General features: G+C 35.6%; 3 protein-coding genes across 3 annotated transcripts in view; all 3 read left to right on the top strand.

Annotated features, from left to right (window-relative positions):
• The first annotated feature begins 3187 nt into the window (after window positions 1-3187).
• Window positions 3188-8597, top strand: LOC100377736 (NADPH-dependent 3-demethoxyubiquinone 3-hydroxylase, mitochondrial-like). The gene is made up of 6 exons (XM_002737506.4): window positions 3188-3263; window positions 3634-3963; window positions 4989-5103; window positions 6102-6186; window positions 6911-7034; window positions 8466-8597. The coding sequence occupies exons 2-6, from the start codon at window positions 3724-3726 to the stop codon at window positions 8541-8543; spliced, it is 642 nt and encodes a 213-aa protein (XP_002737552.1). The 5' UTR covers window positions 3188-3263; window positions 3634-3723; the 3' UTR covers window positions 8544-8597.
• Window positions 8598-11442: 2845 nt separating this feature from the next.
• The window catches only part of LOC102802669 (uncharacterized), a 30831-nt gene continuing 14472 nt past the window's right edge, over window positions 11443-27801 (top strand). Inside the window, exons 1-5 of the mRNA XM_078011573.2 lie at window positions 11443-11594; window positions 20640-20817; window positions 22002-24739; window positions 25372-25466; window positions 26607-26855. Of these exons, the coding sequence (XP_077867699.2) occupies window positions 20646-20817; window positions 22002-24739; window positions 25372-25466; window positions 26607-26855 (3254 nt within the window). The 5' untranslated portion in view covers window positions 11443-11594; window positions 20640-20645. The remainder of the gene's footprint in view (window positions 11595-20639; window positions 20818-22001; window positions 24740-25371; window positions 25467-26606; window positions 26856-27801) is intronic.
• On the top strand, window positions 15711-18008 carry LOC146739494 (uncharacterized). The gene has a single exon (XM_085502821.1). It carries the CDS (start codon window positions 15711-15713, stop codon window positions 18006-18008), a length of 2298 nt encoding a protein of 765 aa, XP_085358947.1.

The raw sequence follows: 27801 nt of genomic DNA on the forward strand, positions 1-27801 counted from the left end.
ACTGTTTAACAACGTTGTCGCTAAACATGTCCCAAGGATTAAAACTCGTTTTTCGCCCAAATCACTCAAAAAGCCCTGGATTACTAAGGGACTGCTTGTCTCTATTAAAAACAAACACAAACTATTTTCTAAAACAAAACGACATTCTGTCAGCTCAACAGTACATAATCAGTATAAAAAGTACCGTAATATTCTCTGTAAACTGTTGAAAGCTGCCAAAAAGTCGTATTTTCGTGACAAATTTTGCACCTCCGCTGGCAATAATAATAAAACATGGTAGGCCATTAATGAAATAATGAATGGAAACATGTGCAAAGCTGGAACCCCTCAAAAATTAAAATCAACCACCAAACCAGATGAATTTGTTACAAACAGTAAGGATATTGCACATTTGTTCAATTCTTATTTTGTTAACATTGGCCCAAAGCTTGCTTCGGAGATTACCTGTAACACCAATTTTAATGACTACCTTGGCAACAGACAATCAGAGTCATTTTTCATTCGCCCTGTCTGTGCACACGATGTCTTAAATGAAATTGACAAATTTGACATTCGTAAATCCATGGTTATGACGGTATTCACTCAAAACTTGTGAAAGTGGCTGCTGAATATATTGCCGAACCAATCGCCTATATTATAAATTGTTCCTTGTCGAAAGGCGTATTCCCTGACAAACTGAAAAAAGCACGGGTGACTCCCATTTTCAAGAAAGGGTGTGCTTATGAAGTTGGAAACTACAGGCCGATCTCCGTTTTACCTGTCTTCAGCAAACTATTCGAATCATTCGCCAATAAACAGTTGTGTGTCTTTATGGACAAATTTAAAATTCTTTCAGAAAATCAGTACGGGTTCCGAAAGCAATATAGCACTAAACTCGCCTTAGCTAATCTCACAGCTGAAATCTCAAAAAGAATTGATGAAGGTTTTGTCACACTTGGTGCTTTTATAGACTTGAGAAAAGCTTTCGATACCATTGATCACAGTATTTTGCTAGCTAAGCTACAGCAATATGGGATTAGAGGGTCAACTTTGAACTGGTTTAAAACTTGTTTGGACGGTCGGCAACAATATGTCAGTACTAAAAACAATGATTCTGACTGTGAAACTATTTCCACAGGGGTACCACAAGGGTCATTCGTAGGCCCTCTTCTTTTTTTAGTTTATATTAATGACATTTCTCGATCATCCCCCCTTTTTCATTCAGACTATTTGCTGATGACACCAGTCTATTTTATTTCGTAAAAGACCGTTCTGTAAACCTTCACACACTCAATATTGAATTAAATAAAGTTACTACCTGGTGTCAATCAAATAAATTAACTATAAAGATTGACAAAACAAATTTCATGATTTTTCAGACAGCTCAAAAAAAAAAAACAACTATTGAGGGCGTATTGTCAATTGATGAGTTGTCATTAAGAATGGTGTCGTCAGCTGTTTATTTAGGTGTCACGCTTGATTCAACACTTTGTTGAAGACCCCATATCGATAACATTGTTAAAAAAATCAGAAAAACAATTGGGATAATCTCATACTTGAGGCATTATTTACCAAAATCCATTATGATATTACTTTACAACTCGTTGATTCTCCCACACATTGCTTATTGTATAGAAATATGGGGACACACTTTTAGCACATATATCCAATTTTTAAATTACAAAAAAAGTTTGTCAGATTAATTTCTTTCTCTCATTTTCGAGCAAGTACCACACCACTTTTCCTGCAACTTGGCATTCTTGATGTGTATAAATTATGTAAGTACAATACATGTTTATTTGCATACGATTTGAAAAATGGCCGCCATGCACACTCTCTGGATCATTACGCCTTATCAATATCAGATCCATATCATACACGATCAGTAACCTCTGAGAAACTTGCCACACCACAAATTAATTTAAGTTCAACTAAGAAAAGTCTGACATTTTCTCTTGTAAAACATTGGAATGAGCTTCCAACTTCGTTAAAAACATCAACTTTACGAAACTCGTTCAAAACGGCATTAAAAAAATATATTTTAACTAATGTATAAATACATGTACTTGCATTATTGCAGTATATGTATTAGTATTGTCTATTTTTGTTTTCTTCATTATTATTATTTATGAGAGTTTGTAGTCTCTTTACTTACTTAATTATTTATTTATTTATTTTTAACTTAACAATATAATTTTTTTTGTGTATCACTATTCACAACAACGTATATTTTAACAGTTGAGTATGGTTTTGGGGCCAGGGACTAGATTAGTTCTGCTAGAACTACCTCTCTGGTCCCCACCAGGAATAATATATATATTTAATATTCATTCAGATAAAGTTCCCTGTACAACTATTCTAATAAAAGTCGTAAACAATCCTGACCAATAGCTTTACCTATATGCAATTTCAGACTGCGGGCCCGTTTTACCACATGACTGAAGACAATTTTGCTAACATACTTAGACGAGGGGGGGGGCAAGGGTTATTTTCGTTCAACGTAATTGCAATATTTTTTTGTTCGTACAACGTAAATAGAAAAAAATACATTCCGTAATTCTGTAATCACAGGCTAGACGTACAACGTAATCAATCACATATTTTTTTCGTACACTGTAAAAATGTGTCATTTTTCTCGGTACGTACAAGAATTTACATCCAAATAAAGAAATCGTAAAAAAATAATCCAGGGAAATAACATTTCAGAAACTGTAAAACGACGAGATGACACGATTCACTACAAAATTGAATGTCAAGACGTAAAAGGCCTTCTAACCGAATGAAGAGCATTACGAGGGTAATATGAGCAGTAATGTCGGAGAATTTGAGTCGGAGAGCTGTTCGGACCATTCAATGTTCCATTTTTTAACACTGTAAACTGTAAAAACGTTTTTTTCCTTGTAAATTGTAAAAAAAAAACTTTTTATTTCCCGTAAAACCGTACCAGCTACCCCCTTGCCTCCCCTCTTAGACAATTTTAGTTTGTTGTCAATAGTAAAACCCAAGTCCTCACTAGACATTGCTTTCAGCACGTGAGTATGACAATCAGATAATATTATTATTATAGATGATTCTAGCGACAGTTATACACCTCGGTTCTCAGAACATCTGAAAATTCGCTATACAGAACGCTTTTGCTATCGTATGTGGAAAATTTATCCTGCTCAAGCGTGACAGCGCCCTCGCATGATCTTCATTGACCCACGTATGTCAACACAGGCGGCGCTATCCTCAATGAGGTTCATCATCTGCTTCCAAATCAGCTGTTTGTGCATGTGAATCGGGTATGTATATTACAAATCGTAATTAGCATGTACATTTCTTTGATGCTAAGTCTTTGTATTTATCAGAATTTTCCGTATGATTTAGATTATGTGGCACAGGCAGCTGCAGCCTTAATTGCCTCGGAGTTTTGTTATGAGGGTTATTTCTTTCGTCCGCGAAACTGGCTTCGCAATCGCCTCACAATTATATGGAAACGAACTATAGCGAAACCAAGAGCTACAGAATTGAAGCTAAAGATATCACACAATGATTAACCAGGCCTCATTTGGAGATCTGGTTAATACTTAATGAGTTGAAATACTGAGCTGAGGATTGGAAACTGTACGTCGATTCAATCTAACTCTGAGATCATATTATTTAACCTTACAGAGCAACTTAAAATACAGTGACATCATCTAAAACGAGTCACTATAATCCTGATAACTGGATGCTTCTGACATATGAACTGCCATTTGCATTATGAACTTTATAAATATTATGAGAAGAGCGCCAGCTAGTGGCAGGAGTTTACTTTCCCAGTACCCATTCACACCCGTGCAGAACGTCACAAGATATGCAAGTACGGAAGATACGCAGGAAACACGTGACATGATTGATCGCATTATACGTGTTGATCACGCCGGTGAACTTGGAGCTGACAGAATATATGCTGGTCAAATGGCTGTTCTGGGAAACACCTCTGTTGGACCAGTTATAAAGGTACAGTCACTGTATTAGAGTCAGAATGATCAATATGACTACCCGGTACATTTGACAAAAAAAAAAACAGTGTTTCCATTTGGGTTTTAAGTTCATAAATTTGCCAGTGATACAAGCGAAGGTAGCAAAAATAATACCCAGGGACTAATTAATGCATTTACTGTATTTGAAATTCTGGAGTCAAATGTGACACATATTATATCTACCGGTAATAAAAACGCTTATTTAGTACCGGGGTATTTAAGCAGTGTCAAATTTTAGAAGTAGCATTTAGATAGAGAGGAGGTCAGTAAAAAAAACACATACTGCTTACAGCGGAGAACTATATACTGTAAAAGGATTAATTATTCACTGGGTTTTAATTTTGCTTACTTCGCTGATTGGAAAATGCGCTAAATTAAAACACAGTGAATATGTAAAATTTAGCATAGAACACATTATCTAAATGATAAAACTGTGAATTTAAAACCAACTGAATATACCTGAAATGGTAAATCAGTGAAATTTAAACTCTGTGAAAATTAGTCATTTTACAGTATTCAGGTTTTTTTCTAGAAAAAAAAAATGCAAGAGGGAGCACTGCAATTCAAAGGAGCCACCAAGTGGAGGAGATAGGGTTCTCCCTACCAGGGTCATAGATGTGGATTTTTTGATAATTCTAAGTTAAAATGGAGCATTCTATGGCTTTCTTGGGGCCAAAATTACTATCAGACAGGTCACAGTTGAAAACTGTGGCCACATGTGATCCCTGGTCAATCAGAATTTTATGGTTGCCAGAGGATCTGCTCCCCAGGGTAAGGGGGCGCATGGCCATGGCACGAGGGCACTGCGCCCCTGTTCCCTTGTTTAAAAAAAATCCCTGGTATTGATGAACAACTTCTTCAAGTGAAGCTAGAGAAAATCTTACATTGCACTGTGAATATTGGATATATATATGTACATGTATGTTATATGTGTATTCAATTGAAATGTGTCGTTTACATAACATTCATATTTGAGTATTTACTTTTTTGTTCCATTTACAGGAAATGTGGGAGCAGGAGAAAAAACATTTGAAAACATTTGAAGAGTTGATTCCACAGCATAGAGTCAGACCAACATTTCTTTATCCCCTGTGGAGTATGGCAGGCTTTGCACTCGGTAAGTATAATATGCTGTAGGAAGTATCTGAAAGTGGTTACCGGTATACATGTGTTAGCTGAATTTGTGTGTATATATTGTACAGGAGAGTTTTGTAGCAAATGTATATGTGTTTATGCAGTGTGTCTGCTAACAGGACTTATTTTGTTTAGTTGTTGAATCAGAATTGGATCCCAAGAATCAAATTGCATCAGCTTGGTGACTGCTGGGGAGAGAGCTACTTAAAAATAGAATGAAAATTGGATGTGGGTGTAGGGAGGTTTTGAAGGCACTAACTAAACTGTTTTGGCAGCTGATTTTCTGTGTTTTTACACTTATCTAGTTTATAAAACATGAATTTAATTATATCAAATTACTAATTCTATAACTGTAATAAGATGTTTTTTTTTAAAGATTACTATGTCAATGTATTATTTTCTGTTGAGTCATTGGTGTGCTAATGGAAAAGTTATAGCTAGTTGCTTGACAAATGATCTATGTGCGTAAGTTTCACATCACTTCATTGGAGAGTGCACACTGTGTATTTGCACGGTATAATTGTTCGTACATCCTACATAAATTCCAGTATTTTATAAAAATCTTAAAAAAGCATGATTGTTTTGGCCACTGAACAGTTAAATGTTGTTTTTTTTTGTATGAAAATTGCATTGAGTGGTTGATATCACCAGACACCAGAATATTCAGTCCGCAGTAAGTGCCATGTGTCTATGTTTACCATAATCTTGAACCAAATAAATTTAATATAATGGCTCACTAAAAAAAGTTCTGGTCAAATTTTTTTTTTTGCTATAGTATTTGACAGTACACAAACCTTTCAGGTTAAACAATTCGTCTATAGAGGGCGCTGTGCAGTAGCAAAATATGTAGAAAAAAAGGATTGGCCTCCACTACATGTTTGTTGACAAGATACAATAATTTATTTTTTAGGCATAATTGAGATTATTCTCTAAAATAATAAAGTAAGGTAGTTTATCATGTTTACTATATTTACCATACAGGTGCTGGTTCAGCACTGCTAGGCAAGGAAGGTGCTATGGCATGCACAGTAGCTGTGGAAGAAGTCATAGGAGAACATTATGACAGGTAAAATAACACAGTGCAAATGAATATTCTACACACTACACTACTATGAACATCCAAAGGCAAAATTAACTTATAGTTGCTTATTTAATTTAAATCCATAGTTCTATGTTATAGATTTATAGGTATTTGTATTGCAGTGTAGTATCGTAGTAGTAATGGTTATGCATGGCTTCTCGACTATTATGATATTTAGAAAAATACAAATTGACCCTTGGCATATGCCAGATTGGGTGATTACACTGGTGTAGCCTGGAGTCCAATTTAAACTGTTTAATTTTCACTGGCAGGAATTGAATTGATGATTTAATGGTGTACAAGAATTAATTTAAAAGTAGTTTATAGTGTCTCATTAATGGGATATCAATAGGCCTTATGCATGACCTCACACATCCTTGAACTTTCTGGGGTATAAAATCACTATCAATGTCAATTCCCCAATTATTTTCCATCCAAAATGTCACACATTCTGGTACTTACCGGGATTACAAATTCATTATCAAAGACAAATTTTCAATTATTTTCTCAAACACATGAGGTTCTAACACATTACAAAGAAGGATGTATAGTATTGGAAAGTATTGACTATAATACTCTCCAATAATTCAGGTACCCACAAAAAAGTAACAGGATGTGTGACCATTAAGTTTACCCCAAATGTGCCAGGGATTATCTTATTATAACAACTCTTAACTCTCTTAATTTCTAATATATTTGTTGTAAACAGTCAATTAAGAGAACTTTACAAAGACGATCCAGAAAAACATAAAGCACTTCTGGAAATTATCAAAGAGTTCCGTGATGATGAGCTTGGACATTTAGATACTGGTTTACAACATGACGCTGAACAAGTGAGTAGACTTCATTTGATTGAGATTCAGTTAACCAGGCTATGTTTAAGTTACAAGTGGTGAACTTATTTTTGTATTTTTTGTTTGCTTTGTATTTTTTTCCTCGTAACTGTCATATAATTTTCTTTTACTTAGGGGTAGACCATTAGAAACTCTGGGGGTGGGGTGGGGTGGTAGAATTGAAAAAAAAAATCCCTTTGAATTTTATATAGATTTTTTGCCATTGTTCCTGACTTTTTAATGGTACACCCCTTACATGTAGGCGTGAGTAGCGCCCTCACCGGCTGAACGGCATAAAACCTCATTTGGTTTGCAGCACTCCGGAGGGTGCAACTCACACGATCTCGTCAGGCTACCCTTACAGCTGGTTTTAAATATTGTGTTTTAATTTCCATTAGGAATATGAGTGCAATATGTATGTTCATCCTGTGTTTGAAATGATACAACTCAACTATGATGTGATGTATAAATATATAATAAATAGCAATTTTTTATCTTTGTAGTGATCTTACATTGTACTTGAAATATATTTACACAGCAGTCATTTTGTATTAGAAATTGAAAGACAATATTTAAAACCACTGTACAATATTATTTTCAAAATTGAAAATAAATAATTATTTATGAAATATAAAAAAATAGAACCCATTGTTTCACTATAAATTTAAGACTCAGTGAAAATTAACACATTATACTGTAATGTTTTCTTTTTATATACATAGTTATACTTGGCAGTGTACAGGGGTTTCCTTAGAAGGCGGATATATAGGCGATCAGCCTACTACTCCTGTCCATAATGACTCATTAGCTGACTTTTTAATACTGTGTGGCAGAATACAATTTAACCACCTATTTTCTGATTGAGCCTTCTGAGCCTTCTGATCAAAAACTTAAAAAAAACACTCTGGGATATCCCTTAAATGCAAGATTAGGCCCTAAACATGAATATTGCTGATAATGATAAATGGCTTAAATTTGAGAATCGCAGTTCATACTCTCAGTACAAAATTTAGTGTCAACATCATTATTGGACATGTCTACGACATATGACAACTCAGCAATAAGTTAGATAAGTAATATGAGATTTACTGAATTGAAAACTGTATTCACTATTCACTTAAGTACAAACTTACATGAACGTTGATTACATACTATGCATGATATCCTATGATGACTAATAGAAGCGTTATATATATACAGATTCATTGTTTAGAAATGCAAATATATGGCAGGCACTGAAGGAGAAAATGTTCTAATAAAAAACATAGCCATACCATATCAATTTCAGTATTCTTCAAACAAATGCACTTTTTGGGGTAATTTCATTCCCTACTGTATCACCAATGGAGACTTGGAATTGACAAGGATCTTGTAGTGCTGTACATGCCACAACCAGTTGTTTATTTATTAAATTGTTTTCTTTCATTACAGGCACCTCTCTACTCAGCGCTGACTAACGTGATCAAGGTTGGATGTAGAGGTGCTGTGTGGGTTGCTGAGAGAATATGAAAACAACATTATTACATTTACCAAAACATCCATGAATATCCAATAGCATAAAAATATGTTTGTTTATTTTTTTAAATAACTTAGTCATCATAGTCCTCTTTTTTGTGCCAACCTTTTGTAAATCATGGGGGTTGGCTGCAAAAGTGTGCGATGCATTTTTTTTTTGCCATACATTTTGTATGTAAAGTCTTACAATGAATGGTTTCAAGGGCATTAAGGAAAAATAATATTTATGAAAAATATCTACTAAACAAAATTGTCATCAGCTTTATTCAAATCCCGGCGTGATAATTGGATTGGCTACAATGATACCACCCATCATTCTGCAAAACACCCATGCCATGTTCTATGTTCTTTTGAATTTAAATTTTACATGTCTTTCAGTTTAAATGAAATACATTTTGTAACATAGGTATGCAGCATACATGTATATATGATATATACTAGCTGTACACTGAATGAGAAATCACAAGATGAAAGCACATTTCTACAAATACAAATTTCAGGAGAAGTAACATGTAATATGGTGTTTTGGTGTTCAAGGAATTATTGTTTAGCTACACTGTGGTTAGAACAATATTGGAACTCGAACATGAATATGAATTCCATGATATTCTTGCTGAAAAAACAGCATTCACCTTATATGAGATCTGCATTGCATATCACAGTGCATGGTTATGGAAGTTGTATAACTTTTCTAAGTATCGACTTTTATAGGTGTATACATTGTGGTTTCTTATGCAAACACAATCTAGCTTGAAAAATCAGTGTTCCTCATTTTTTCCCTCCAAGTTTGAAAGGCATGTTTTATACATATAGAACCAGTCCTGTATGTTAGCTGTGTGATAATGGTAAATAAATTCATACTTTTCTTAAAAATGAGGTTGGCGACTGCTAGTTTTTTATTATTTTTGCAATGGTAAAAAAATTATTGAAATTATGCAAAAAGTTTTGTGAACCTTCAAGTGAAACCAAGTGTGATATTTGCTGCTGTGGAATACATTTATTGAAAGTAAAGGTCGGATTGAAGTTTATATGTCATATTCATGAATTGTTATTATGGGTTAAAGCCATTTTAAAACAATACGAAAAAATAAAGATAAATTGGGGGATCACTGGACAATTTGTTGTTGAGAAAGAGTCCCCAAATGTTGTTTGAAAATGGTCAAAAACTACATTTTGCAAAATCTTTTCTTGACATCTTGAAAATTTGTTCGGTGATGAAAAAGTTGTATATTATTAAAATAAATTCTAAATATAGTTGAAAGATTTTAAAACAATTTTCATTTATCCTAAAAAAAATCTAGGCTACTTACTTCAAAACTAATGGAAGGCAAACAAATATTTCAGTTCAATAACACAGTTTTTCTCATATCTGCCTTTCCTATTAAAGGTTAATGGTTAACAATTTATGAAAAAAATGTGTTTTCTTAAAAAATCTCAAACAAAATTATACTTATAATTCTGTGCCCTTGAACTATTTGGAAAATACTGTAAAATATATTAGCTGGACTTCATTTTCACTCAGTGAAGATATAAAAACAAAAAAAATTTGTATGATGCTTTAACTGATTTGTCCTGAGTTGAATGTGAAAAGTATTTTCATTGGATTTTATTTTCACTGATTCATTCCTTCAAGGGAAATAAATTCTAAGTAAAACTAAAGTAATTTACAGTATTCTAAAGATTTAGTTAAACAGTATATTCAAGTGTATGATGAAAAAATAAAATATTGAACTACTAAAAAAATTGGGAATAAAAGTCAAATGTTTTTTTGTAAGGGGGGAGGGGCAAGCTGGTACAGGTTACAGTAAAAAATAGGTTTTACATATAAAGCAAATTCCTAATTACCGGTACATTTTATGTTTTTATAATATTTTTGATAATTTGAGTTTAAGAATCAAAATTGGAAATTATTAAGTTTAATTTGGAAAATGCTTTATACACTTACAAAAATTAAAATCTTTGTACAAATGACAGACGAATAAAATACTAAGTAGCTGATTATATTTACACCTTGCCTATGTCTACGAATTTACGTTTTTAGCTCCGCTGTCGACTTTGTCGAGTGGGGCTTATTATATGAGTGATTGTCCGTCGTCGTCCGGTGTCCGTCGTCCGTGTCAATGTTTTACTTTTTCGACTTCTTCTTGAAAACTACAAGCCTGAATGCTTTGATACTTGGTGTATATGTACCTTGGGTAGACCTTTCTCAGATTTGTTCATTTCATGATCATATCTTCAATTCTCTAATTTTGGTGAATATTTTTGTCATTTTTGGTAAAAAGTGATATTTTCTTCTTGTTAAAAACCACAATCATTTATGGTCAAAATTGATATTTTTGAATTCTTGTTGAAAATAGCAAGTCCCATTGCATTGATACTATGCATATTGTTCATTTTCTAATGATATCTTCTGTTCTTTAATTGAAATGTGCATTGCTAACAGCGGAGCTATCTCAGCCGAGAGGCTGCTTGTTTATTTATTCAAATTACATTATTACGAAAATAATTGATTACAGCTTACGAAAATACCCCTTGCCGACCCTCTGTAAAATATAATTCTTGATGTAAAACTGCAACGCCCAACCAAATATAGAATTTCTCAGATTGGTGAACAGTAAAGTACGCCCTCTATGGGATTCACTAGTAAAGGTTGAGGTCACTGAAAAAAGTTCTGAATGCGGAAGTGTGAGAAACGTGTGTCAACACTTCGAAATAATTGTGATACACGTTTGATGGCTTTAATTTGTTGAGGGGTATTTTTTTTGAAAGTAAAAAATTATGTCGTTATTTTACCGTAAATTGTTCTACTGTCTGGTATCATTTTACAAGGCCATCGAAAAACCAGGGTCGAACTCGAAAAAGCATGATGGGAATTCCAAGAAATAGTGACATTGAGTTAGTGGGAATTCCCTTTAAAAACAATTTAAAGGTGCGCAGAGAAATTTTATCACTTTCAGCTTATGGTATCTCACAATAGCAAGTACACGGTTGTCGGAATATAAACCGATTCACGGACGTTCGTTGATAATACATTGTGCAGCCATGGTAAGTACATCATAATCATGTGATGTAAACAGAGCGCGAGTCCACAACACAAATATGCGTTGATCAGGCGGGCATAATCGTCTGATATGTACGTTTTAGTATTTACAGTACGCGACACACACACGTCGCCTGTCTGTGGTCGTGGGTTATTGTTATTTGTTGACGATTTGACTACAACACTGGCGAAATAATATACTGGTTGTACAAGACCACGGAAATGTCTCATGCGCGCACTGTCTGTACCCCGGGTCTATACACTCTATAATAGGCTGTCTAAGTTAGACTATGGAGGTAAAAAAAAAGACTGGGGTTCATGTATTATTGCGATCGTCAAAATATGACCACACAGCTGCAAAACATTAGTATATACCATCATTGGTAAAACCCTAGACTCTAAGGTTCTATGGTAAAATCCATCTCATAAAACCATAGACCATTAAACAAATTCATAAACCATATAGAAAACTTGTTTTCTAGACTCTATTTGTTAGATAATCTATTTCCCAGAAATTCACAATTTTGTCCCCCCCCCCTGCTGGGTATTAATAAAAATTCTCAAAGTTTGTGTACATAAATAACTCAATTATATTGAACTGTTGACTCATTGCAGTTGTGGTAGCTAGTCATTAACCTTTGGTCTCTATTATACTTGTAACAGGATCCATGGTACATGTAACATTTATAAGTAATATGGTCGGTAACTTAATATCCTCAGCAATTTTCCAATATTTCACTTAGAAATAAATACTTGATAAATTAAGCAGGGATCATGTAAGGCCGCCTACATTAAAAAAAACTTAGGATTGGTTTGAAGAGATCAGATGGGTACCTGAAATTAATTTCAGTTGCTGAGGGGCGGGGGACTTGAAATAAACTTTTTTGAGGGGGAAACTTGAAAGTTTATTTAATATCAGAGAACAGAAAAACAATACAAAGAAAATCCTTATCCATGTACTTGAAACAATGTTACTGGGGTAGTATCAAAACAAACTGCATAAACTAACAATACTTTATTGTTAAAGTAGTATACCATATCTTAATACATGGCCTACATAGGTTGGATTTAAATATTCACATTTTACAATGGGTACAACAATTAATTGTTCTTTCACACATTAATTATTTTCATGTTCTTTGTTTTATTTGGATAAATCCCAAAAATGTTGTTGACAGTATGTGGTGTTGTCAGAGGCATGACTATCTATCTATAATCATTCACAACATTTCATTGTAACACGCATATCTGTGGTAATGCGATGTTTTTTTTTTTTTCCCCCCATTTAGAGAACTGTCTGTGGCCTATAGTCAAATTGTTAAAATCAGTGTTGGATAGTCTGTTATCTTGTTGCCATGGGAACAAAACATTTGTCATCCATTTTGGCAAGTCGTAATTAACCCATATATTTTGTTGATACTTTGATACTGTGAAATAGCTGTGTGTGTTGGGGGAAAGGGGACATGTAGGGGGGGGGGGGGGCTTAAAAATTCTGCATCTGGTTTGGGGGGTGCCGGAAAAAAATTAGGAATAAAAATCAATCTCTTCAGACACCCCCTAAACATTTTTAATGTAAGCAGCCTAATGGCTCAATTTAATTGATATCTAATTTGTTTATAGCAGTTTGCAGTAACTGTTGTATGTTATGTACATGATGTTAAATAATAAAATAAAATTTGGAAAGTTTTCTGTACAAGGGAATGTATAAGTAAAACAAATCCCATAAAATCTGACAGTGATTTCATAGAAAAAATTTGTAAATTAGTTTACAGATTTTACTAGGAACCAGTAAACACACTTTGATTTGTGGACACAATTGACAGTATTTTGATACCTATTGGACATGTCATTATAACAATTGACAGAATGATCATTTTGAAGGCAATGTACATCAATATAATGCAATGAACAAACAAATGGGCAACAAATGTTCATGGATATGCAGCAGACAAAAGTATCACATAAAACAGCATGAAATTCTTTGTGTCTCTTCCTGTCCTCAGTCATGGCATTAAACTCAAACATGGACAAAGTTCTCATTTTAATAGTGACAGAAAGCTAAAACTCAGCTTCAAATACTAAGGAGCTGTGTGTGATCGAACACTACTTATAATTAACACTTCCACTAAAAGTTAACTTGAGTGTTACTCTAGATTATTCAAATTTCAGTCATGTTTTCTTTATTTAATTGTTATTGTTTATAATGCCTAAAATAAACAATAGTAGCATCTTTGTTAATTTTAGACTTACAGAAGCCCCTCCTACCCAACAACACTAAACAATGTTGGCCCAGGGTGCCAATGTTGTGTCTTTAAAGGCCCAATTTACTTTCCCTGGGCAAGTGTGAATTGGAGGTGTGGCTATGCTAATGAGTGTTGTTAATCATTTGTATAGCCTATGATGCATCCTGTTCAGCGATCATGTGACTTTGATTGACAGTAGTTAATTATTCTAGATTAGTAGTGCATCCCTTTCCTTGGTTCGTGTTTTTAACTTTTATCTGCCAAAATCTCAGCTCGTACACTATTTATTGTCATAAATACTATACACAATCACTGCTGTGATATTCATAGTCACATGCATCCACTTTGGCACGACATAATCGACCTATAAGTTCGAGAAAACATGTTTTTACGGGAGCTTGGCTGGAGCTGTTCACTACAGTGTGACAAGCAAGGAAATAATCCCTATTGTTTAGGAGCGTATTTATAGTATACCTGGGCCTTTAACACACTGAAATATGTTTCCAGAATGCAAAATTTTACAAATTAGTCATAATGCAAAAATAATATAAACTTGTGCATAGTCAAATTGATTGATTTATCAAATTAACATCATATGAGCTTTGTAGGTCCATGGAAACATTTATGCACAAAATGTGGATGTATACACAAAGTTATGCCAAACAACACAAAAACAAAATAATATATTTTCTAGTTTTACGACCAAATGGTAACAAAACAATCATCTTTACTATATACAACTCAATTATTCAAATGTAAAATACAATATCTTTGCATGTTTCGTTGCCCAAATATAGAACTAAGGGAGAAGAATTAACAGATATTCCACTCCACAAAAACATTTTGGATGGAGAATGGAAGGTGGTGAATTCACAGAAGAGAGGATTAAAAACTGTGGCTAATTCTGGCAGTCTTGAATAATTTGTGGTATAGAATTCCTGATTGGCTAATGTTTTTCCTGTTTTAAAATACTTACCCAGAAGGGGTCCCATGGGCATATCTACTCCAGTCAAAATTAGTTCTTCCATAGCTCAAGCAAGGAAATCAAGTTCCCCTTATGTTTAATTTCATCAATTCTGTTAAAAATATTTTGACCAAATAAATTATTTTGTACCCATTTACATCCAGAGAACATATAAGATATAATTATAAGAAAACCTGGTGTATTCTAGAACAAAATTGACAGACGTACTATCAATGCATTGTGCCCACATCTCAAAGGGACTGTGATTGTGCATGAAAGCTCTCATAAACCCCAAATGACATGTTTTGGCTTGAAGCACTACATGATTTTTGGCTAAATTTCCATGTGTCCTGCAGTTACTGGGATTATCATGAATGTTGTGTTAGCTATTTATAGCCTCGGGGTGCTTCGGGTTAACTCGGGGTACTTCGTGGGGTTGACGCAGACGACGTTGTAACATTTGTTAGTTACCGATAATAAATCTGGATATTCACCATTATCCTGGAAGTGATCTGAGTTATTTGATAACACTACATGGTGTCAGAAGTCAACGTTCCCACGAGACCCCGCCTTGGATGAAATTATTTGCTGTCAAAGAATAATTCATCGTTGGAAAATTATTCGACTGTCCTGGACGAAAGTGACGTTCATCATCTGGCGGTAAAGTTGCTAGTGTTATTATATTTATATATTACGTGACTTGCTACTTTCTGAAGCTAAACGCAGCAACTGGGAAGCGATCTAATCATATATCAAGTATCCTAGTCACAATTATTCAGTGATTATTCATAATATTACTTGCGAGAAGCCAGCAGACAATCTCGATTCGTGAGGTCAATGAACTCTGACCCGTGTACGCTCGACTAGAGAAATCACCCACCGAAGTTAGTTTTGAGGTGATAGTGTGATCGAATATGGCTACCCAGTTTCAAATAACCCCTCCAGAACAGTTTTCATTCAAAGGGGAAAATTGGGAAGCATGGATGAAGAGATTCGAGCGTTTCCGCTCTGCTAGTGGCCTTGGTGATAAACAGCAATCCGTACAAATAGACACACTGATCTACTGTATGGGGAACCGTGCAGAGGAAATTTTCAACAGTTTTGAATTTCCTCCAGCCCCTGAACCACAAGAAGGAGAACAGGCAGTAGCTTGGCCAAAATACTCTTCAGTGAAAGAAAAATTCAATGATCACTTCATAGCCAGAAGAAACATAATCTATGAACGGTCCAAATTTAATAAAAGGAAACAAAGAGAAGGCGAGACAGTAGATGAATTTATTACCGGCTTATACCATTTAGCAGAACATTGTAATTATGGTAATCTGAAAGAGGAATTGATCAGAGACCGTATTGTAGTTGGAATTCGTGACAAGAAACTCCAAAGAAAGCTGCAACTGGACAGTGATTTAACCCTAGAAAAGGCCAAGACTTCAGCAAGGCTGAGTGAACAAGTTGAGAAAGAACATGAACAAATGACTAAAGAAGATGATGACTCAAAGCAAGACAAAGCGGATATTGATGAAGTCTCCTACAAATATCAGAAAAAGTACAGATCAAAGTACAAACCATCTAAGAACACAAAACAGAGGTGTTTTAGGTGTGGAAATGGACCACATCATTTCAAGTATTGTCCAGCTAAGTCCAGTTCATGTAATAAGTGTGGCATAGTAGGCCATTGGGCAAAATTCTGTATCTCTAAGTCTGAAGGCAAACCAATGAAAGTTAATAAGTCACATGTTCAACATGTTACAAATGGAACTGATCACCTAGGCAGTACATCTAGTGATTCTAATTCAGATTCCTCAGAGACTGAGGCCTCGGCTAATATAAGTTATGCATTCATAGGTAATGTTACTGCTAATGGGCAATCAGACTCCATTTGGAATATAGCACTGGATGTCAATAAGTGCAAGGTTAATTTTGCTATAGATACAGGTGCTGATGTTACTATTTTACCAGAAAGTGTGTACTCAAGTTTAGACCTTGGAGTTAAACTTAGTAAACCAGATAGATTCTTATTTGGTGCTAATAAGTCAAAGTTAGATTGTGTAGGGAAATTTACGGCTAGATTGAACGCCAATAATACTAAGTCAAATCAAACCGTGTATGTTGTCAAAGAGTGTCAGAAAGCTTTACTAGGCAAGCCTGCTATCCAGGCACTCGATGTAGTGAGAATCATCAATAATGTACAGGTTGAAAACCGACACCCACAGTTGTTTTCTGGGTTAGGGGTGATGAAGGGTGAATATGACATAAAGGTTGACAAGGAATTTATTCCATATGCTGTCAATGCACCCAGAATGGTATCATCAGTTCCTCTATATAGATTGATAAAACAGAAATTACAAAAGTTAGAACAGGATGATGTAATTTTCAAAGTCAGTGAACCCACTGAATGTTGTGCCCCTATGGTACCAGTACCCAAGAAAGATAAGAATGGAAATATAGTAGATGTTAGAATTTGTGTAGATTACACAAAATTAAATAAGTATGTGAAAACTGAGAAGTATATGATCCCCAGTGTTAATGAAGTACTGAGTAGGCTCCCTGGTGCTAAAGTTTTCAGTAAACTGGATGCTAATTCTTGGTTCCACCAAATACCATTAACCCAGCCATCACAGCTTCTCAACACATTTATCACTCCATTTGGCAGATATGCATATCGTAGAATGCCATTTGGGATTACTTCAGCTCCTGAGCATGCGCAAAAGCAAATTAACGGGGAGTGTAAGTTAGTTTTCTGTGCATCAAGATCAGTTTCAAAAACTGAACAAAATTATGCCCCTATAGAAAGGGAGGCACTAGGGGTCACTTGGGCATGCGATACATTCGCAAATTTTCTGATTGGTCTCAAATTCAAAATTGAAACCGACCACAAACCTCTTGTGCCCCTTTTTGGACAAAAAGATTTGAATGAGCTCCCACCTAGAATACAGCGATTTCGAATTAGATTGATGAGATACCATTTTGATATATTTCATGTACCAGGCAAAGATCTCATTGTACCAGATGTCTTATCCAGAGCTCCCTGTGCCATTAAACCAGATAAAGAAAGTAAACAATTGCGTAGAGAAGTTAAATCATATGCTTCTAATGTTGTAAGTCAACTTCCAGTCACATCCTCTTATTTATCAGCCATATCGCAAGAACAGCATAGTGATGCAGTGTGTTGTAAATTGATTGAGTTCTGTAAATATGGGTGGCCAGATTGACAATTGCTATCAGGCACTCTAAAAGCATACTATCCATTTCGAGCAGAAATTAGTTATGTTGATAAAATCTTGATGAGAGGGTCTAGGATTATTATTCCTAGCTCAAAAAGATTAGATGTTTTAGATATGTTACATGAAGGTCACCAGGGGATTGTTAAATGTGGAGAGCGGGCCAAGTGTTCTGTATGGTGGCCAGGTCTTAGTGGTCAAATTGCCGATTTAGTATATAAATGCAAAACTTGCATACATCACAACCCAGACGTGATAGAACCCATGATTCCCTCAGACTTCCCTGAACGGCCATGGCAGAAAGTGGCTGCAGATTTGTATTTCTTAAAGAACACCACATATCTCCTGGTTGTGGATTATTACTCAAGATTTGTAGAAGTTGCTAAATTAGAGGACACATCAAAAAGTAGTGACATAATAGTTCATTTACAATCTATGTTTGCCCGCCACGGGATACCCGATGAATTGAGATCGGATAATGGACCCCAGTTCTCAAGTTGGGAATATAAAACCTTTGCTGAGAAATATGGGTTCATGATTGTGACCAGTAGTCCAATATATAGCCAGTCAAATGGAGAGATTGAACGGGCTGTCAGGACTGTTAAGCAGCTTATAAAAAAATCAGCGGATCCATACTTGGCATTAATGGCATACCGGGCAACCCCATTAGCCAATGGATATAGTCCAGCTGAGTTGCTATTTGCTCGTCGTATTCGGACGACAGTCCCAATTCTACCATCACAGTTAAAACCCAAACTGCTGGATATAGAAAATCTTAACAAGTTTGAGAGGGATTATCGTGCGAAAGCTAAATTGAACTATGATAGGTCACATCGCGTCAAGGAAATGCCTGAACTTAAACCAGGAGCAAAAGTTCTGGTTAAGGACATGCAGTCCCATGGCGAGGTTGTGCATAAATTGCGTGAACCTAGGTCTTATGAAGTAGCTATGCCCCACAGGGTGATTCGTAGAAATAAGAAGTATTTAGCTCCATGTGGTCATGAGGATGACCTCCCACCACAAATTGAGGTAAATGGAAAATCTGAAACCACAGTTCAGGGAGCACCATTGACCATGGGGACTGAAAAGCAAAATGTGGTACACAGACCCCAGCCTGAATCATCTACTCTGCAAGAATCAAACTTTACTGAATATAGAACCAGATCAGGCAGAGTCATTAAACCTCCCAAGAGATTAGATTTGTAATTCTTTTGACTTGCAATTACTGTATTTCTTCAGATAGTTTCGATTTTTGCCAGCCTTATTGGCATTAATGTGTTGTATTTTTGAAGTTGTTCGCATTGTACTGAAATTGTACTTTATGGTGAGTTTGACTTGTAAGGGGGGATGTTGTGTTAGCTATTTATAGCCTCGGGGTGCTTCGGGTTAGCTCGGGGTACTTCGTGGGGTTGACGCAGACGACGTTGTAGCATTTGTTAGTTACCGATAATAAATCTGGATATTCACCATTATCCTGGAAGTGATCTGAGTTATTTGATAACACTACAATGAAGACTACTAAATATATTTGTTAGTCTCCGCTCGAACCTCTGTGTGTGTGTACGTGCCTGCATCCATACCTATATCTTAGACATGACTGGACTGCTTCACATATACATCATACTGCTTCACATATACATCATACTGCTTCACATATACATCATACTGATTCACATATACATCATACTGATTCACATATACATCATACTGATTCACATATACATCATACTAATTCACATATACATCATACGTAATATACTTATACACATACATCAATTTGTATCACGATCTGATTCAAGATGGCCAAATGGCAGCCATATTTGTGTTTAAAAAAAATGTTGTTATACATATTATGGCACCTTGATGCACATTATTTTGTTTTTCAGATCGGATTTAAAATGGCCACCAGTCGAGATGAATGAATTTCGTCCTAGTGCCATATGACTGATTATGGTGGCCATATTTGTGCTAAAAAATCATCAAAAATTAAGCATTTCTGGCATTCTGGAACCGGATCCTGATCTTTATGGATTGATTTCATTCAAACTTGGTACATACTGATTTAAAATGGCTGACTGTTGGCCATTTTGTTTTAAGGGATGCGGTTCTTGAGCCAAATCTCTGACATACTTTGACTGATTATGTTCAAATTTTATATATTCATTATACATCACGACAATGATAGATATAGAGATGTATTCAAAATTGCTGACCGGTGGCCATTTTGTTATTATATAATTAATGCTCTTCTAGAGCAATGTCTCACAATATGGAAAAGTACTTGTTTGACGATCAGATACAAGATGACTGAATGTCAGTCATTAAAATGTTAAAAAATCATCATAATCAAGCGTCTGGATCCATATCTCTATATATCTTTGATATTTGATAACTAACAGGGACTGTGCCATGCATGGCTTTTTTTTCTTTATTTTAATAACATTTAATTGCTCATTGTCATTGGCTATTACAATATTGAGAACATTGAACACAGTATAAGAGTATAAGTACATGTATTTCTAATTTCATAAAGTACATGTACATTGTATGTAATGTGTCCTGCATTTTGTAGTAGAGATTATCATGAACACGACTAAAAATATATATTTTATTTTTTTCCAGTTCTAGATGAGTAAAAAAAACATGGATGATACAATAGAGTGTGGTAGATGTCATAACATAGTGGACAAACGGCTGGAGGCAGCTTTTTGTCCAAAGTGCGGTGCCAGTCTGCTCAAAAAACCTAAATTACATGGCAGCTCAGATGATCCAAGTTTATCAGTGCTTGATGGTGTTCAGGGTAAGTTGATTATACTTAATTCAATTTCCCATCAACCAATGGGAATTATACACTGTTTGCAGGGCAATGACTTTGCAATTAAAGTACCACAGTCGTGACAACCACGTTGTGTTCGATATGGGACCCATATCAATGTATACAACGTATATTGGTTTGTTTACATGAATTTGGAATATGTGCTATGTGACAACTGTAACGCTTTGAAAATATTAAAATATACATGCTAATGTATAAGAATAAGAATGATAGTCTCTACTGTTAAAAACGCACTGACATCAATCACTTTGCCAATTCTGAGCAAGATCTGGAGCATGCATGTTTGAGCAATTTTCAATAATTATTAAGCACATTATCAGCAACTTTCCTTGATTGATTATGGCAATACTTGCATCAATTCCAATAAATAACTTACTCCTAAAATTCTTACATAATTACATTGAAGATGGGGACCATTTTCTTTTGAAATATCAAAAACTTGAACCACAGAGGTCTTGACTATTCCATCCAATTAAAGTTCTCGCCTAGGTCACACGCCTTTCAGTTTGGTAGGGGTTTGCGGCCGGGAAGTAAAACCCCAGACCCTATCATAGACTATATTCACCTCAAAAACCTGTTATAGACCAATCAGAGACCAAATTTATTCAGTTATAGGTTGAATCTACTCATCACCCGGTCTCATCAATAAAAGTACTAAAACACAAGTAAATATAGGGAAATCAAAAAAAAAAACAGATCCCATCCCTGCCACATCCTAGACAAATCTGGTATTGGACCTAAAGGCAAGAAAATCCACACCCCATACCCATAAAATGTGATTTGCATTAAGTGACCCCCCGAGTTCTGGTTGACATTAACACTTCTAAATTAACATATACAGTTTGTATACACATACTTTCACATAAAGATAATTAAATTCAACTAAAATATCACACTTTATTTAAGCTGTGAAAATTAGAGATTACATTTCTTTTAAATTTAATAATTTATTCATTTAGTTGTGAATTTCGAGTACTTTCATTTTAGTTATTTTCATAATATTGTCTTGTTAATGAAAACACTCAATCTTCATTTTTGCAATTATGTTACCTATTTTTTTTACACTTGAACAATAAATTAATTATTAATATTATGTATCACGTATTTACTTGTAATAACCTATTTTATCGGTTTCTGTTTTGTCATAGATTCCCTTACATCAAATCTACATGTAGGAGGTGGTGATGGTCATGTTAGCACTAGCAGTGAAGTAAATGTTTCCCAGCAACCAACCTATAATGCTGAATCTGAACCACAATCTTTGCCAACTAACTTGTCATCGCCCAATCTATCTCAACAACAATTTGCTTCATCGCCAATTCATATGATGTCACAATTCATGCAGCAGATGACCACAGAACAAAAGGAATGGATGCTCATGCAGATGATGCAACAGTTTGCTATGCTTCAAGGTGTTCCAGGAATGCCACAATCGCAGTCTGGCATGTATCATAGTAAGCCTGTCTACCAAGGGATACCCATGCAAGGCAGTGCAGTACCAATACCTCCAGGAATGTATCCTCCAGTGCAGCATCAGACCCATATGCAAGTACCATTACATCAACAACCAGGACGTTCTGCAGCATATCAGTCATTACAGGACCAGTCTCTGCCAGTCAATCAGGATGCCTCCAAAGAGATGCAAGTACCACCTCCCTCTATTCAACAACAGCCAATTATTGTACCACCTGGTCAGAATCAACAACAGGTCAAGCCAAATGCAGCACCTGCAGAAGCTGATAAAACAAGGACCTTAGAGTCTGACACACAACCTATGCATCAATCTGAGACACAGTTGCTGCTTTCACATCAACATACAGAACATCCAGCCAGAGTTGAGAACATGAACGAGACTCCTGCTGAACACCCAGCCACAACTGGGAACACCAACCAGGCTTCTGCTGAGCACCCAGCCAGAGTCAAGGACCAGATTACATCAGGAAAACACCCAGCTGCAGTTGAGGACACAAATCAGGCTTCAGCAGACCATCAACATGAAGAACTCCCTGTCACATTTGACAACACAGAACGGGCTTCATCCAAAGAACACCCAGCCACAGTTGAAGATACTGGCCAGGCTCAAGCAGAATCCTCTTCCACAGCTGAGAACACAAACCAGGCTCTTGCAGAACCCTCTTCCACAGCTGAGAACACAAACCAGGCTCAAGCAGAAACCTCTTCCACAGCTGAGAACACAAACCAGGCTCTTGCAGAATCGTCTTCTACAGCTGAGAACACAAACCAGGCTCAAGCAGAATCCTCTTCCACAGCTGAGAACACAAATCAGGCTCAAGCAGAATCCTCTTCCACAGCTGAGAACACAAACCAGGCTCAAGCAGAAACCTCTTCCACAGCTGAGAACACAAACCAGGCTCTTGCAGAACCCTCTTCCACAGCTGAGAACACAAACCAGGCTCTTGCAGAATCGTCTTCTACAGCTGAGAACACAAACCAGGCCCAAGCAGAATCCTCTTCTACAGCTGAGAACACAAACCAGGCCCAAGCAGAAGCATCGTCTGCAGCTGAGAACACAAACCAGGCTCCTGCAGAACCATCTTCTACAGTTGAGAACACAAATCAGGCTCAAGCAGAATCCTCTTCCACAGCTGAGAACACAAACCAGGCCCAATCAGAACCATCTTCTGCAGCTGAGAACACAAACCCGGCTCCTGCAGAACCATCTTCTACAGTTGAGAATGCAAACCAGGCTCCAAATACAGAGCTGTTAGATGTTAGTCAGCAACAACAACTGGTGAGCAAAGCAATTCAGGAAAAGACTTCAGCACAGCCTGATGTGACCCATCAAGTTTCAACAGCTACAGAAATGCAAGGTGCAGAAATACCAACTCATGTAGTGGGAACACAAGCTAAAGATGGCTTAACTCCAAACCAAGTACCAACATCTGATTTAGGCAGCAAAGTACAGAAACCAAATAGTGCAGCAAGGAGTCCAGAAAATAATGAAACACCTGTGTCTAAGACAGGGCAGGAGAGTTCAGGAGATACAAAGCAGGATTCACTGCAAGAAGTATCCACAATAAGAGAGGCTGTGGAGGTGGAAAACGAGTCTAAACAGAAATCATGTCCTGAACAAAAGACAATGACGACAACACCACAGCAAGAAATCATGGATCCTTTGCTGTTACAACCTTCTAAGAAATTATCAGGTATGTTCAACTGGAAATTGGCATGTTCATCATGTATATTCAGACATGGGACAAACACAAATGACTACACAGTTGATTCAAAAAAAGTTTCCAACAATCATGCTAAGAACAGCTGTAAAAAGACAATACTTTGCTGTCGCTTCAATGATGGCAAGGAGGATCCTTGGAGAATTGTTCGTAAACGACCTGAAACGATTAGAGTGCGTTTGTGTCCAGAAGCATCGTCAGGAAAACTCTGTGAGAACCCCGGAACATGTCCTTTTGCCTACTGTACTGAGGAGCACAATTTTTGGGTATCTGAAGCATATAAACAATTTGAAAGAGCGAAATACCCATCTCTGGATGATGTTGAAGCGGTCATGATATTTCAACCAAATAAAAGTACAACAGAGGGAAGTTCCACAGAACAGAAAACTGAGAAATTGAAATCTGATGCCAATTCTCAAACTAAAACCAAAGTGTCATCATTTAGAGTGGAGGCAAATCTGGAGGTTGGGAATACAGAATCTAATGAGGACAACAACAAAGTGGATGATGCTATGGATGTTGATGCAGTAGACTCTGGAAAAGATTCTGATGAGTCACTGCAATCTGGGGTTGGAAATGGTGAGAAGTTGGCTCTACCAACACCTAAGAGTGAGAACAAGCAGAATGGTATCTCAACAAAATCAAGTGATAATCCAATGGATGGTGATGATAATTCTGGAAAGAATAATCAGGTATAATAATCAAATTAATACTCTTTGCTTTGACAGCTGAATTATAATTTCTTGATCTGCCTTGTGCAGTCAAATCCTAAACAAGGGAAATATTTTTAGAACAGTATTTCATTCAAAAGTTGTGATTCATGGCATGGTATATGTTAGACATTGATATTATTTTGGCACATAATAGCTCGACTTAGAATATATATATTATATAATATATATATTATATATATATATGAATATGAATATGACATGCATGTTGTTATTCAATTTAAAGGGCGACAGTCTCGCGTCGCGTTCTGTTCGATATGGGACTCATAGTGACGTATACAATGCGTGTAAAATACATTGTTTATTTACATGAAATTCGAACACGCGCTGCGCGACGACCATCGCACTTTAAAATCTAAAGTAACCAGAATATTATTTAAGACTAGCACTGTAGAAGAGTGGTTTGTAGTCTGACTTTTTTATATGAATGAAAACAGTAATATTGTGTTTTTTGCACACAAGTCAATGGTCACTTAACCCTTTTCTTAAGTATATTTGTTCACATTGCTGGATATGGCCACTCCAGTTGTGGAGGCATTTGATATGTTTGTGAACTTTGAAATTTCTAACACTATGATTACTGTATTTTTCAGGGAGTGGATGTTGGTACTTGGTACAAAAAGGATGAAACTACCGTTACTGATGAACAAAACAAAACAAAAGGGAAAAAAGGAAAACAGAGGAACAAGTAAGCCATTGCATATTGTGCATTATGAAATGCTTTGTAATTCTAAATATACTCTATGCATATTGATGATGATGACCAATGTGCCAGTTGTCAACACCACATGACTACTTTCAACCAATCACAGTATGCCATTACCTGAGTCAATTGGAAGATAGAAATTGTTGGTTTATTGATTTGCAAAATCTGTTGCATGTCTGTTTGCAGCAATTTTAGATTTATTTTATCATTATTATTGATATTTCTTATTGGTATAATAACTATGATTACTTTTGTCTGAATATTTTGAATTTGACAATTGGTTATTTGGTTCTCACATGTATACATGGTTCTAATGTACATGCTGTATAATCAGTAAAATACAGTAAGGGTTATTTGTACACTTGTCAATTAATCTTCTCTAGCCTTTTCACCACTACTGTAGTTCCGTCTTTTCATCACAAATTTACAAAATAGTCCTGTTTCTAGTCTGCACTTTCTTTCAGAAGATTGGGACAAAAATTAAAAACTGATAATTGACTCAAATTTTGTCTGTTGGCTCCAAAATTTAGGGTTCACATTTCTAAAAATATTGAAGATTATGTATGGTGATATGCCCTGGATATCACGATCTGAATTTGATATGTGTGTTAAGCAAATAGCATGGTTATTGAAACAGAAATATGCAAAGTTATCACTCTATACAAAAAGAAAAAAAGCACTCAAGACACACTCAGGAAATAAACAAGAACTCTGAAATAAAAATCATAGATTCATTTATGTATTTTGGGATTTGTGTGACTTCATATGGGATTCTCATCCCATGTATGATACCTTTAAATATTCAATAAATCCTTGATTTATTCACTCATTGTCAACTAACTTGCTGACAGTTTAGATGTACACTCCTGGGGATCTTATCTGAATTTAACCAGTTGTGTTAAATGAACATGTAGACCGATACTGAGAATCACACACAAGATTGAACATAATGAAAATGGATTCATTTTGTTCTTTCATACAAATAACCACACATTGTAATGGTCATTTAAAAATTAGAAAACAAACTGCTTGGAGTGTCTTCATCTTATGTGCATTTGGCCTCACATGTCACATTCTCATTTCTTCTCTGACTAAATAAATGTTTCTTGTTTCTTTCTACAGGAAAAATGATCAAAAAAAAGATAAAGACAAAGAAGATAAAAAAGGCCCTGGTGCAAGTAATGTTAATGTAGCTCAACCAGCTGCCTTTTCACAGACTAAAGAAGAAACAATGCAGGTTAATTTCTTTGTTTGGGTTTCCCCTGACTTTGGATATGACCCATCAAAGCATACAGTGATAATCAAAAGTGGTCTGTTCGCATTTGGAGGATGGGAGTACAGCAAACCATGTGTGACTATGAAACCAACAGGGTGAGTTCATCAAATAGGGTACCCCCCCCCAAATGTATTGCAACTCAGTTACAAATGTGCTGTGTAATCAATTCTCATCACAAATCAAAATAATTTTGTATGACAATTTATTTTAAAATTAAGGTAGAGATGCAGTTTACCTGCGGGTATTTTAACTAGTTAATTAGGAAACCAAGATGATCTCCCTTGTCCACAAAACTATATATTTTCGAAAAGCTTATTGTATGAATTTTAAAATTTTGTTAGTATTTTATTTTTATGGACACTGTAGTTTGAAATATGCACAAAAATGTGCTTTTTTGGTCAAAAGTGATTTAAAAAAAAATAGCTTCTAAACCATGCTTCTGTTTCCTGTCAAAATTGGTTTACGGGTACATATGTTTACTATGAAGAAAGTACCGTCTTAAAAACTGTCTACCAGTTGTCAATTTTGCAGGGCAGCAGCTCAAATTTCACTACTTCAAGTTTATGCATAAATTAACACCCAGGCTAGTTGTCTGTACGATTGTTGTAACACTGTTCAACCAAAAACAATGCCCCGACGGCGTTTTGAAGATAAACACATTGTCAATCATTTGTGAAAATTTCAAAACAAAAGGTCAAAGCGTCTAGGAGTTATTTTTTTTTCTTAAGTTCTGGGATGTGCACTAAAAAGAAGCTGAGATAATTGCTAATTTGCATAACAATTCACTCAGTAAGAAGTTTGCTAATGCTCATAATTAAAATGGCTGTAACAGTTCCAAAGTTAAATGTATTATCGTTTTGTAAAAAGTTAAATATAGTGCATAATATGGAGATCCCGTCATAACTTTTTTTCACCATGTTTCTTTTTTATTATTTATGTACAGCCTTGCTAAATCTTGCTAAGCATTCAAAAAAGAGCATGTTTGCACCTGTTATCTATATTTTAAAATCGTCTTTTGAATATGTTCCACTATTCACAATT

This window comes from Saccoglossus kowalevskii, chromosome 8 (assembly GCF_978046115.1).
Source record: "Saccoglossus kowalevskii chromosome 8, keSacKowa6.1, whole genome shotgun sequence".
In the NCBI taxonomy this organism is placed as follows: domain Eukaryota; kingdom Metazoa; phylum Hemichordata; class Enteropneusta; family Harrimaniidae; genus Saccoglossus; species Saccoglossus kowalevskii.